This window comes from Pleuronectes platessa, chromosome 24, assembly GCF_947347685.1.
Source record: "Pleuronectes platessa chromosome 24, fPlePla1.1, whole genome shotgun sequence".
In the NCBI taxonomy this organism is placed as follows: Eukaryota; Metazoa; Chordata; class Actinopteri; order Pleuronectiformes; family Pleuronectidae; genus Pleuronectes; species Pleuronectes platessa.
In genome coordinates, this window is record NC_070649.1 from 5,144,649 (window position 1) to 5,157,756 (window position 13,108).

Consider the following 13,108-nt stretch of genomic DNA (forward strand, 5'->3'; position numbering starts at 1 on the left):
GATTTTCTCATCAATCTCATTACTTCAATCATTACAAGCCGTTGCTCTCAGTTGTGACTTCAGTCCCTGCCTGCTCTGATGTATGTGAAGCAATTTGCTGCACATTTATCAGTTCATCGCTGAAATTGGTGCAAATGAAAAATATAGAGGAGCAGTGCTGCTCTAATTAAAAGGCAATATTATTTGAACATCTTTTTCATACACTGAACATGAGGAAGAATGTCCTTGTCAAGTTACGATGAGATAATTGCTGGTGGTTTTGTGGTTTATTAAACTTTATTAAACTTATATTTCTTTGTGTGTTACTGATGTCGGCACAGGGATAATGCAACTACACAATCACGTGGATTAGATCTTTCCTCCCGGGCCTGTTTCACCTGGTGCTGCAGGGTTCTCTCTTAATCTGATGGCTTTCACTGAACCACAGCAATGTAATGCCCTCGGTGAAAGACGACTGGCTTTATATTTTACCTTTAACCAGACGTTTCTCAAATAAAACAAGGCAGAGTCGAGCGCGGAGGAATAACCGGGGGGGGGGGGGGGGACTCCATTGTAATGCAGTGGGGCCGCTGTCAGCTGGGTGAGGATGGAGCACTGTAGGCCTGCTGACCCGGGCAGCTATAAAGCAGCGAGAGCTCGGACGCTAAGTGCTTCACAACTCAACTGTGTCAGGCGGGAGAGCCGAGGAAGAAGTGAGAGATAAAGAAACGCTTGTGCACAGACGGGGAGAAAAATGGAGGAAACGAGAACCTTCACGTTCTGGGTTAAGGAGAGTCGAGGAGGAGAGAGGAGCAGGAGAGAGGTACACAAAGGAGGAGTGTTTTCTCTGCGTGTGTGCACGTGTGTTTTAATTAAATCAACACTCACTGTTCCTCTGCCCGTGGGAGCCCATGTTGCTCTCATCAGCCACTGGAACACAAGAGACACACAGGAAACAGAGTGTTATTACATTCCATACATGCAGAGCTGAATATGCATCGTTCAGGGGCTTTGGGTGGTTTTCCGTAAACGGCCACGCTGGTGTCTCTCGCTGCCGGCACGTACATTTCAAATGACTCCCTGCAGGAGTATCACACAGAGAGAAAAGAGGCGAGGCACCAAATGTGTGGGACTGAGAGAGGAAATGAAAAAAGAAGCAGAAATATAAGAGAAACGAGAAGAAAGAAGGATATTATGACTGTGGGAGGGTAGATAGAGGTGAGGCAGAGAGAGAAATAATAAAGAGGGGGAGAAGAAAACAAGAAGAACCCCCCCCCCGACCCAAACACCCCGCCCGCCGCCCACCTAATCTAACTACACAGGATTGCAATCGGGCCAGCGGCAGCCGCCACAGGCAGTGCACCATGGGATACAGTAATAGGTTTTCATTACGCTGCTATTTCTCTTAAATAATCCTTTTCATTTTTTATGAGGTCAATTTTCCCGGCGGACAGACAGGTGGGGGGGGGGGATGAGAGGAAGGGAGGGAGAAGAAGTGATGAACAGAGGTGAGGGGGTGTAAGAAGAGACAGATGTGAGGTGAAGGCGAGAAGGGGTGTGTCTAGAAAAAAACTAAAATCAGCAAAAGCTCCAAATCTAAAGTGGTGGCTTCACAAAAACCAGCCTCCTCTGCAGCGACGAGGCAGAGATACCTTCCCCCGTGCACGTGTGCCAGATGAAAAAAAAATACAAGTGCGTTCAAAGTTTGGAAGAAGAGCTATTCCCGGCCACATGACCCTGCCAAATAATAAAAGCTTCCTTTTTTCTGTGGAGGGAAGATAAAAGTCTGGATGTTCGGCAGCCAAGTCTCCTGCCACAGCGGAGGAGCTAAAAATGTAAAATCCCTCTTTTAACCTCCAGTCAGCTTCCTTATAGAGTGCTGTATTATTTATTCTATCAGGGGATAACTTCACTTCATCGTACAGCTTCAGATCAAGGCCCTTGTGCTGTGTTTAAGATATGTCGTTCCATTTATTGTTTTTGTTTTAAAGCAGACTTGGAGAATAGTGTGAGATTGTTCTGAGACGGATGTAAAACAAGGACAACTCAGTTCAACACGACTAAACCTTCCCTCCTCCACCAAAGACTCAATCTCTTGCACAATCCTTTCAAAGTCCTGATAATTATGATGATGTGGAGCTAATGAGCCGAAAGGTGACCCTCCACATTCATCATTTCAACCCAGGAGACAGGACGACTTCATTCTCCTAATATCACGACTTTATTCTCATAAATTTGCAGCTTCTTCCTCACAAGATTAAGTGGCCCTAAGAAGAAGTGATTCCAGGGAAAAGAAAAATTCTCTCTGTGAGGCGACACGTGAACGACAGCCCCCCCCCGATCCTCAATCGTTTCATTAAATCAAATTACCAGAAGTGGGAGATGTGCTTTCAAAATAAAACATATTTGTAAGTCAGCTCCAGTGGAAGGCGCCACACATTACTAATGACTCGCATTTTGTATTTAAATTCCGCCTCAGTCGTCGCACAGCAAATAACTTAGACAGCAGAACGGAACGTATGGGCTCCACGTCTCCTAAGAGGTTCGATGATTCAGTGCACTTTGAGCAACTTAAAGCAAATCCATACAGAGCCTTTTCCAAAGCAGCTTTTTACACTGATAAAAGCATTAGTTTCCATCCATTGCTCATTCAGGGGGGAGAGAGAGACTCGCTACTTGCTGAATCACTGTCAGGCTCGTTTGAAAAATGTTATAGTGTCTTATTCTGTGTTTTACCTTTTTGTAAAATAACCTTCTGTCTGACGCTTTCAGGGGCTTTAAAAGAGAAAGAGACAGATTTATTATTCCTGGATTCTTTAGAAGAAATCCACACCACTTTGCTCCGGCTGAGAAAAATTCATGTTTTTGTGCAGCTGTAGTGTCGGTGACTCTGCTATTCATCCTTCCACGGGCAGCTAGAGTGTGTGTCTGTGTGTGTGTGTGTGTGTGTGTGTGTGTGTGTGTGTGTGTGTGAGGGCTTCTCTCTGTGAACCAAAGCTCAGAGTCAACACACGGTATTTGCCGAGGTGTCCGAGGTCAATAACAGCAGCTCACCCCTTTCTGCCGAGCGGTGTTTAATAAGAGCGACCCTGCTCGGCTTTACCGCGAAAGCTCGGCTACACGCGATCGTAAAGACTGACGCGTGGGGAGCTCTCCTGGGTGGAGAGAGAGAAAGGAAGCCACTTGGCCTTTTAAATACAAATTGTGTTGACACGGTCAGCGCGTGTGTGTTCAGGGTCTTAGCACCTGTACACACCCACTCAAACAAGCCGAGTCAAGTTTGTCTTTCGCTTGTGAAGAACGCAGCAGGAGGTTGTCGGGGTCAGACGCAGTTCACAACAGAAGGAAAAAGCTCCTGAGTCTCAACATATCTTCTTATATCTTCGTCTTTTCCATTCTCACTTGGACATTGTACTAGAGGGCTAGTATGGAAAGTTGGGGGAAACTAATGTCTCACACATTTACGTTCTCAGATACTGAAAGTTTCAGGATAACTTCCAGACTTCAGAGCATGTGAGAGAGCAGCTGGACACACACACAGAACTCTGCCAACTTCCTTCTGGTTAAGTTCTGAGCCCTCTGGAGGGGGGGGGGGGGGGGGACGGACACAGACCCGGAGAGAATGCATAAAAAAAAAACAGATTGAAATAGAGGATGGGCAGAGATGGAGACAGAGGCGAAGTGTATTGGAGTGGGTCCTCAGTGGGATAGGGCAGAGAGAGGGTGTGTGTGTGTGTGTGTGTGTGTGTCTTCAGACCACCCTTGTCCAGAATGAAAGCCAATCAGCTTGTGGTGGCAGAGGCGTGTGCTGCAGGAAAGAGAGCCAATCCAGTGAACCTAATGAACCGGGATTGGAAATCAGAGAGAGAGAGAGAGGCCGAGGAGAACAAGAGATGGATAGAGGGAGGAGAGCGAGAGGAACGACCTCACGGGAGAAAAGACAGAGGGAAGTGGAAACAGCGAAGACGAGAGGAAAAGAAAACATTGCACTGATGTCGTCCGGAAAACAGGAATAACAAGAATACTGGAAGCATCAAGAAGGAGGGGAAGATGAGAAGATTGGAGAGAAAGACAGAGAAACAGAGGAGAGGGGGTCGGCTCGGGTTAATACGAGGAAATAAGTCCTTTCGTTCTCACCTTCCACACACACACACACACACACACACACACACACACACACACACACACTCACACACAGACACACACACGCCATGAGATTGCAGACCCGGCGCCCTTCATTCACACACGCAGACGTGTACACACACAGCAGACGTGTTCATCCAGTGCGCTGGAAAGCCCCCCCGGGTTTAGCAGTTCAGGGGGTCAAATCCCCTCAGGCCGGGGGGGATAATGGGAGACGGCCACATATCACAACAAAGAAAAGTACTGATAAGACCAATGTGATCACTGGTGTGTGTCTGGGCGCGTGATTAGACTCGTGTGTCGAGTGAGACAACAATAGGTTTTGCAGGAGAACTAACTTCCTTGCTCATGAAGTGTATGGGTGTGGGGGGGGAGGGGGGAGGGGGGGGCTGTGTGTGTAGGAGCTCACCCATGTCCATGCTCTTGGACGCTCTGTTGCGCGGCATGTTGTCCCGGTCGTTGGACAGGTTGGCGTAGATATCTGCAGCCGTGTGCGACTCGCTGCGAAAACACAACAACGACTTAGAAACCAGTCGATTAGTCGAATCAGCGTTTTAAGAAAAAAGACCAAAAGGGTCTTTTCAGGGGTTCAGACGGTTACATCACCTAAACAAGTCTGAGTAAATCAAATTTAAATTCACAAACACCCGAATCATTGGATTTCCTGTTTCCCAGATGGCGTGATTCTGTGGAACAATAGCTCGTTCTGTCTCCAGTAAAACCAGTTCCGAGCTGCCAGACTTTGAGTGGGACCACATGAGGATATTTTGTACAAGCACAACTCAGATTTTCTGAGGTATTTATTTCAGGAGAGTGTTGACAGAACTCTGTGTTTATCGACTTTAAACCAGCTCGTTCAGTATCTTTCCTCACAGGACCCTGAACGCTCAGGATCTGAGAGACCAGAGTTCTGGTTTCAGATTTGATTCGGTCCAGTTCACACACGGCAGACGCCTGAAATTGGGGAAAACGTCCGATTTGGGTTTGTACAGCAAATTGCTGCTGATAGAGTAAAGCTGAGGCCTGGAGAAGAAAGAGTTTGCAACATTTAAAATGTCATGAAATCAACCGTTTCATTATTTTAATGGAGTTAAAAGTTTAAAACCAAAAGCATCATCAAGGACCACGTTGGATAACAGCATCATCAGCATCTCAACACCTAATGAGGCTCGTGTTAAAAGACTGTTCGGTTCAAACAGAGGCTGCAGGAGGTATCACAGCTTTCATACGGATTTACACAAGTACACCATCATCATCATTACTTATGCATAATGCAAATAGGCTGCTGCAATTAGACCGTATAGTCTAAATAATGCATGTGCGTTGTAATTCGGTGAAATGATTCTTCCTTTATCTCATAACACAGCGCCCCGAAATTAAGAGAGCCATTAGAATATAATAACTCCACGGCCGTGTGCGTGGTTTAATAAAGTGCTGATGACGGCACACTCCACTGTACGTTGTGTGGTGGTGCTGGTGGTGTTGGAGGGGGGGGGGGGTACCTGTGGTGTGGAGGAGTTCGCGGCAGGTCCCTGTTCATCTCCTCCACGGCGCCGGGGGAAGGAGGGGGGGGGAAGTCTCTCTCCGGCTCCTCGTCCTCGTTGCCGTAGTGAGCGTAGCTGCCGTTGGTGGACGCAGTGGGATGCGGTGCTGAGGAGAATAAACATGATTATTCACACGCGGGGAAATAAACAAAGAGATGAAATCAAAGATGTGTTTGTGTTTGTTAATTTTAACACTTTTCTTTTTTTTTGGCCTTGATTTTTTGCTCATTACAATATCAAACGTTGAGGAGCCTGGAGGGAATGAAAGCTAAATAAAGAGCTTGATATCCAGTCTCAAATCTTTTTTACTTCTTAATAATATTTCTTATTTATATTGATCAGTTGTGACAGGACACCACACACACACACATCTACGCACAAACACACAGGATGTGCGCTCGGCCTTCGATTGTGGATCAATACAGTCAAATATCATAATCCACCGAAATCCACCAGGGTACAGACGGACCCCCCCCCCCCCAAGGCCAAAATCAAATACACACGTAAACAAAAAGCCAATTGACAATGCACAATTATTTACATTGAAGACACAAACAAACGAAAAATATAATTTCCATTCAAAAGCCTTGTTCCAACTTCAAGTCTTCCCCTTACATTTCCATAAACTGCAAATCTCACGAGTGCATCATTTCCCCACTCTAACGCCTTTGTGCCGAACGCCCCCCCCCCCCCCCCCTCCATATAAAAATGACTGTAACTGTACTGCCACTCCTGTCTGATGGAGAGCCTCGGCGAGGAAAGCATCTCCCTGCATCCCAGGGGGTGACGGGAGGGGGGGAGACGCAGGAGAGAGATAAAGAATAAATTTAAAACAGTTTGTTAGTCTTCTTTATTCTCTCTCTCTCTCTCTCTCTCTCTCTCTCTCTCTCTCTCTCTCTCTCTCTCTCTCTCTCTCTCTCTTTAACTCAACAGCACGCGCGCTGCATTATATCCCCCGTATGCAAATGGAGGGCGCGCTAAGAAGCCGTTTCATCAGCCTAATGATTCCAAGGTCAGATCCTTTGCACATGAAAAGCGAGCGTGGCATCCGGAAAAACATAGTTAATGACTTGCCTCTCTCCGGCTATAAATATGCAGTGGCAGGAGATATGGAGACAGAGCTGGGAGGAGATGTGACAAGTTAGTTACACGGCGCTATAAGAAGCTCGGAGTGGCTGCTGCCTCCACCACAAAGAAACTCAGACTCCCTCCCTTATGGACGAGCCAAGTTTCAGTCTACAAACTGCACATTTCTTTTCCAAACTCGAATGAGGTCCATGTGACTTTTGACCTCTGGAATCGAAAGAGAAAACATCCAGGCTCCGAGGGACGTGTGAGGAAGAAGCCGAGCGTGGACCGATGATGTAAAGTTCGACTTGTGAGGTCTTATCCTTCAGGATGTAGTCCCTGATGGAGACACAGCTATCGTGTTCACAGGAGCTATAGCTGGGTGTCATGCAATGCAGCGGTTACACACACACACAGACACACACGCGTATATAAGCAAACACACTGTGTACACACTGTCGCAGATAACACAAGTACACAAACACTCAGAGCCGGTTATTGACGATCTGACAGTTCAAACGGACAAACATCGCTCTTGTTGTGTTGAGTGTGGAGTGTGTGTGTCTGTGTGTGTGTGTGTGTGTGTGTGTGTGTGTGTCTGTGTGCTGTGGGGCTGCATCCTCACCGCTCCCGGAGCTGCCGTGCGTGTAGTTGTTGTTGGTCATGTGACCGCCCATGTTCATGGTGGGCTTCTGGTAGGCGTCGTTGGGCCACAGCTCCTGTCGACACACAATCCAGAGGGAGGGGGGGGTAATGAGGATTTTATTAAAAAATTCTAAATTGAAAAAAATAAAAAAACTCCAAACCCAGTCATACTTGTGAGTTATGAAAAATTGATGATGTCGCCTCGTATATCAGAAGATTAGAGTTATCTCTGTTATTACCCAGTAGGATTGGACTAATGTCTTTTTTTATTTAATTTGCTCAGCCCCGGAGCAAAGTGACACCAAAACCAACCGAGGAGTTTGATGCAATTTCATCCGTGTTCCCTTCATGATCACCGTGATTCACCGGAGCAGCAAAGACAGGATGGAGCCGTGAAGCAGCATCAGTGCAACACGGACCCACAGAGAAAGAGATCCAGCTCACAGCAGCTTCAAATCTCACATTGCTTTTTATGAATGCTGTACAATTCACAATTTTGTATTACCTGCACTAAAGAAGTTATATATCCGCCCCTGTACCTTTGTTTACTTTCAGCAGGATTGTGCAAAAAGTACTGGATGTAATCACACGTAACTTGTTGAGAGGATGGGACAACCAGACGGATCCAGGATTATTCTTTGCACTTTCTTTAACATTGTGAGATTTTCACAAATTTCCCAGGTAGTAACAAACGGATCTTGAGGTGCAGCTTGATTGGATCTAAGGCTCTTATCGCTTCACTGCTGCATCCTGGGAGATTTATTCAGCATTAATATAAGAAAGTAACTTAATTTGTTTATTTAGGCAGGAGCAAATTGCGGTTTGGTCCCACCCACTGTGCATCTCCTGTGCGAAGGAAAAAAGCCGGGTTTGACATTGATTTAGTAAAAGACGACTGTTACATCGTGCAAGCTGTGAAGTAACATTCACCTCAGAGAGCGAAGTGGAGCCGAGGAAACACGAACACATCTGAAACAAACCTCTGAGGGTTTTCAATCATCCGCATGAGCGATGAACTTTAAAAAATAAATCACAAAATATGGACGATGATCCTAACTGGGACAGAAATGTGTCATGTGTTCTGACTTTGTAAAGATCAGATCGACAGTTTTACTCAGGGAGGAGGAAATGGGTATATATATATAAAAATATATAATGTGGAATAGATATGAACAAGAAAATCTATACATATATATAGCAAGAGATTTTCTCTTTGTCGCCTTTGTGAAAAACTGTTTGGTTCTCTTCATGTGCACGAGTGAAAACACAGTAATTAAGATAATCCTGAGAGCACTGACAGGCATGTTATCGAACAGCCATCCAGCACTACAAAGGACCCCCCCCCCCCCCCCACACACACACACACACACACACACACACACAGATGGAGATAGGGACTGGCAGTGCATGGTGGGAATCGGCACTGGTGCAGGATGAAAGAAGCCTTTTCTGGTCAAAGAGATAGGGGCTACAGCTGTCACACACACAGACACACACAGCAGACACACACACAGCTACAACACACACTTATTTAGAAAAACCCTAAGACACTGTGTGTAGTAATGAAAGGTGTGGATCCAGAGCTTCCTCACTTCAAAGCCCTGGTTGGGTGTCTTCACAGTGTCATGGAGTCCCTCGGGTGTCATTAGCACCAACCACACATCTGATATGACACCACATCACAGCTGTCAGTCACTTATTTATATATATTTGTACGCAAATGCCTGACAGCCCCGCTCCATATGCCGGTGACATACATCGTATAAAGGCCCGCATCCATCCATCTATCCGTCCCTTCATCCCTTCATCCATCCATCCCTCAGACTCGCCTCGGGCTTTTCAAGCAGCCCGGCAGACAGGCAGTCAGATATCTTAATCCCACAACAATACATAAACTGGGAGTGTGTGTGTGTGTGTGTGTGTGTGTGTGTGTGTGTGTGTGTGTAGAGGGGGGGTCTATCTCCCCAGCCAGCACCCACCTACAGCTGCATACAATAGGATCCTGAGAGGCTTAGCTCTGCCTCACCCAGATGTGTCGCCCACCCCACCCGTCCACAGATCACTCGATGAAGGGACACAGATAAATCCCTTTATCTCTTTCCTATAGTTTTTCTCTCATTCATCTCATTAATGGTCATTTACCTGATAAGTCTGTCACTGGACTGGAGTTTGATTGACTGCTGGATAAAGAGGTAATAACTGATATTCAAGCCGTCCCTGTTTGATGCCGTGATTACGTCTCATTAGGGACGTTATGGTGGCAGCGGACAGACGAGGACAGGAGGGGCGAGGAGAAGACAAGCGGTTATAATCTCCTTTTACGGCAAAACCTTTGGAAGTGTTCAAACTTTGGACATAGAACAGGAAAATGTGACTTTATATCTGCAGAGAAATTGATATTTTTACTCTGGAGATCAGGAAAACTTCATCAACAGATTTAAAAAAAATTTTTTATCTCCTCTGGGGAATGAGTAATGGACAGTTTCTCTTATATTTACAGTGAGAATAACCAGGAAATAAACTGTGATATCTTCATGTATTTAAAATGAATATATATATATATATATAATAATGACAGATTTCAGGATGAATGGGGTATTTTTCGTTTCAGGCTTTCAGGTTAAAGCGTTTGGCCCTAATGAAAAGCCGGCTACAGAGACAAGAGAGGCTGAGGGGCTCTGGGAGTATTACTTCAGGGAGCGCTTGTTTTATCACACTGCCCCACGGCGTCAGCAGCCTGGCGGTTTGTTGATGAGAGGGAGGCCTATGCAGATATCTGCTGAACTCTGAACCGGGTTTGAAAGCATTCGTCTGCAGGCTCTGATGCCAAAAACAGAGACGCTCTGATGGGAGCGGCGCGGCGACGAGATGGAAATGTCACAATGGGGCGGGGGTCAGCGGGAGTCAACCCACTAACCCTCCTTTTTTTATTCCCTCTTTTATGCGATCGCACATCATCGTCGAGCTTCAACTGCTGTGAAACATCTTTATGTGGCGTCTGAAACAATCAGTCACGGTTGGACGTGGGGCTGAATGGAGACGCTCGGCTCAGAAGCGGCCATGTCTCACCATCTGCCCGGTTTGATACCTCCATCGCTCTCTCCATCTAGGAATGTGTGCGTCTGCTTGGTGCGAGGTGAACACAAGGTTCTCGTGTAACTTGGCGACCGACTCTACCGTCGCTCCACCGGGGATTTAAGGAACAGCTGCAGAAGCAAGGGGGACGGAGTAAGACGTTCACGAGAGCAGTTTCTTCCTCCAACACAAAGGAGGAGATAAAAATAAGCAAAGGTGAACCCGCTCGGCTCAGTCAGATCTTTAACACACTCATCACACCTGAAAGACAGAGAGTCACGTGGAGCGTTCATGAATACTGATCGTACGTCTGTGCCAGTCTTCATCAGCTTTATTCTGAAATATGTTCATTATTTTCTATATCACTGTGAATGTGTGACACCTGGTGTAACTACGCATTTAGAATTTCTGTATCTTCATGTTCAGATAATGAATCTTGATTGGAGGCTCATATGAAATATATATCCTGGTTTCTGCTCGGTGTGAGTAGCGAGGGATAAAGAAAAGGGAGAAAAGAAAAGAGACGCTGAAACTACAACGGAGTATTAGGTCATCACTTAACAGGAAGTAAATCTGAGATTATGAGAAATAAAAGTCATATTTAAAAGAGTAAAGTTTTATTATAGGAAAAAAGTTGACATGTTTTTACAAAGATAGTAAAATTCCAACTTTTCCCTGTAATATAACCACTTTATTCTAGTAATATGATGTTTTCTATTTAGGTTATGACTTGATTATAAAGTAAAATCAAGACTTTTACTTTGTAATATCAAGACTTCTTCTCAAATACGACTTTATTCTTGAAATCTCCGATATCTTTTCCTTCACTAATACTCCGTTGGATTGAAACAGAGGGAACAGGGGCCCGGGTGTGATTAGATAGAGACAGGGAAGCAGAGGAGAAGGCAGCAGCTGAAAAACCCCAACAGAGAAACAGACAGACAGGCATGCAGGAGAGTTCAGAGTAGCTTTATTCAACAGAGGAGAAACAAGCAGGTGAGACAGGAGAGCGGGAGGACATTCCCTCCAAAGCAAAAACAAAATCATAAAAAGAGAAAATTAATACAAGACTTTACCAAGGTGGACGAAACAGGAGAAAAAGGATATTCAGGTTGAACAGGTTGAATTCAGTGGTTTGAAGAGAAACAGAAAAAATAAATAAGCATCTAATTCTAGTGAGTTAAACCCGACGTGACAGAGAGGAGATTGTCCACAGTGAAGAATTTAGTACTGCACGGGGTTTATGGGTAATGTTTTAAAAGGGAGCTGTAAGAATTAGTGGTGTTGGCAGAGGGAAAGCTTTCAGTCAGATTAATGTGCTTCCACTCCGTCAGCTACTGAGGCTGGAGAGAAACTCAAGTGATATTTTCTTCATGATTTAATTCAAAATAGAACGTTTCTGCTGTTATAGAGCTTCAGAAAGATAAAAATGATCTTTACGCATTTATTTAAATTTATTCAAATGTCTTAGTTTTGTAATTAAAAATATCTTCTTCTACACAAACACACGCACACAGACACACACAGACTAACGGTGTCAGAGTCCACCTGAAAGCCGTAGGTGGTGTTGCCTATTGAGAGCACGGTTGTGTGCGTAGTTGTGTGATTGTGTTGCGTCTGTGGACCTGTGTGTGTTTCTGTCGTGTGAGGGGATCCTGGTGTGTATGGGCGGGTCCCCGTACATCTGCCCCGCCATGGCCCTGATGTTTTCTGTGTAGCCGTCCTGAATGTGGATGGCGTCCAGTGTGCGGCTGCGCCCCTGCCTGGACCCGCATCCGCCCTGCGTGTCCACAAACATGTGACCATGTGTGTTATCGAGGGAGGCGTGGCCCTGCATGTCTGAAAGCATCCGGCGGCGTGGGTTTCCATATTGGAGCCGTTCCCTGTTTAAATTTCTCTCTGTGGCTCTGCTCAGCGTCTGACTATGAGACTCAAACCCGAACTCGTGCCTGGTACTCGGCCTGTCACACCTCCCCTCCTCCTCCCTTTGCTCCACCTCCCTTTGCCCCAAACCAAACGTGTACCCACTACGCCTTTCCCTCTGGTTAAACCCAAACGTGTATCTGCTGTGCGTCTCCCCGGGCCGCTGGGCGCCGCGCTGCCGGTGGCGGTGGGGCAGCGGCTCGGACGCTCGCCTCCTCAGCGCGGGGAGGAGGGAGGAGCAGCGGGGGGGCAGCGGCGGCTGCAGCTGGCGGCGGACGTCACCCGCTCGTACCTGATTGCTGGAGGCGGTTTGGGAGCTGGACTGATGGGCGGTGGACACATTTGGAGCTGAGTTTGAAGAAGAGGTGGCACTGCCCATCTGTAGAAAAACAGAAGTAGAAAATGATCAACTGTCTCCAGTGTTTTCTCGCACTGTTACTCAGGGGACGGCAGGAAAAGTCTGCAGCAGCTAACTCAGACATCTACGAGCCTTCCGGATCATTTCAGGGAATTATCCAGAGTTTCATTGCTCGTCTGAAGCTGTGATCGTCTCCTGTAACAGTCACTGATGCGTCAGTTAACAGCCTCACAACTCTTCAACGAGCTGCTACCTGCTTCTTCTTGATGAGGTGTCGTCTTTGTCTCAAAACTGTTAAAATCACCAAATTAACACCCAAACAAATCTCACAGCTCGACAGTCACTGTCACAAAAGGAGACTTTAATCTGAGGC

General features: G+C 46.2%; 1 protein-coding gene across 1 annotated transcript in view; it reads right to left on the bottom strand.

Moving 5' to 3' along the window:
- pard3ba (par-3 family cell polarity regulator beta a) overlaps positions 1-13,108 on the bottom strand; it is a 99,669-nt gene that overhangs the window by 33,022 nt on the left and 53,539 nt on the right. Inside the window, exons 13-17 of the mRNA XM_053416813.1 lie at positions 12,670-12,756; positions 7,360-7,453; positions 5,625-5,772; positions 4,532-4,623; positions 868-909 (exon numbers count right to left, since the gene is read on the bottom strand). Of these exons, the coding sequence (XP_053272788.1) occupies positions 868-909; positions 4,532-4,623; positions 5,625-5,772; positions 7,360-7,453; positions 12,670-12,756 (463 nt within the window). The remainder of the gene's footprint in view (positions 1-867; positions 910-4,531; positions 4,624-5,624; positions 5,773-7,359; positions 7,454-12,669; positions 12,757-13,108) is intronic.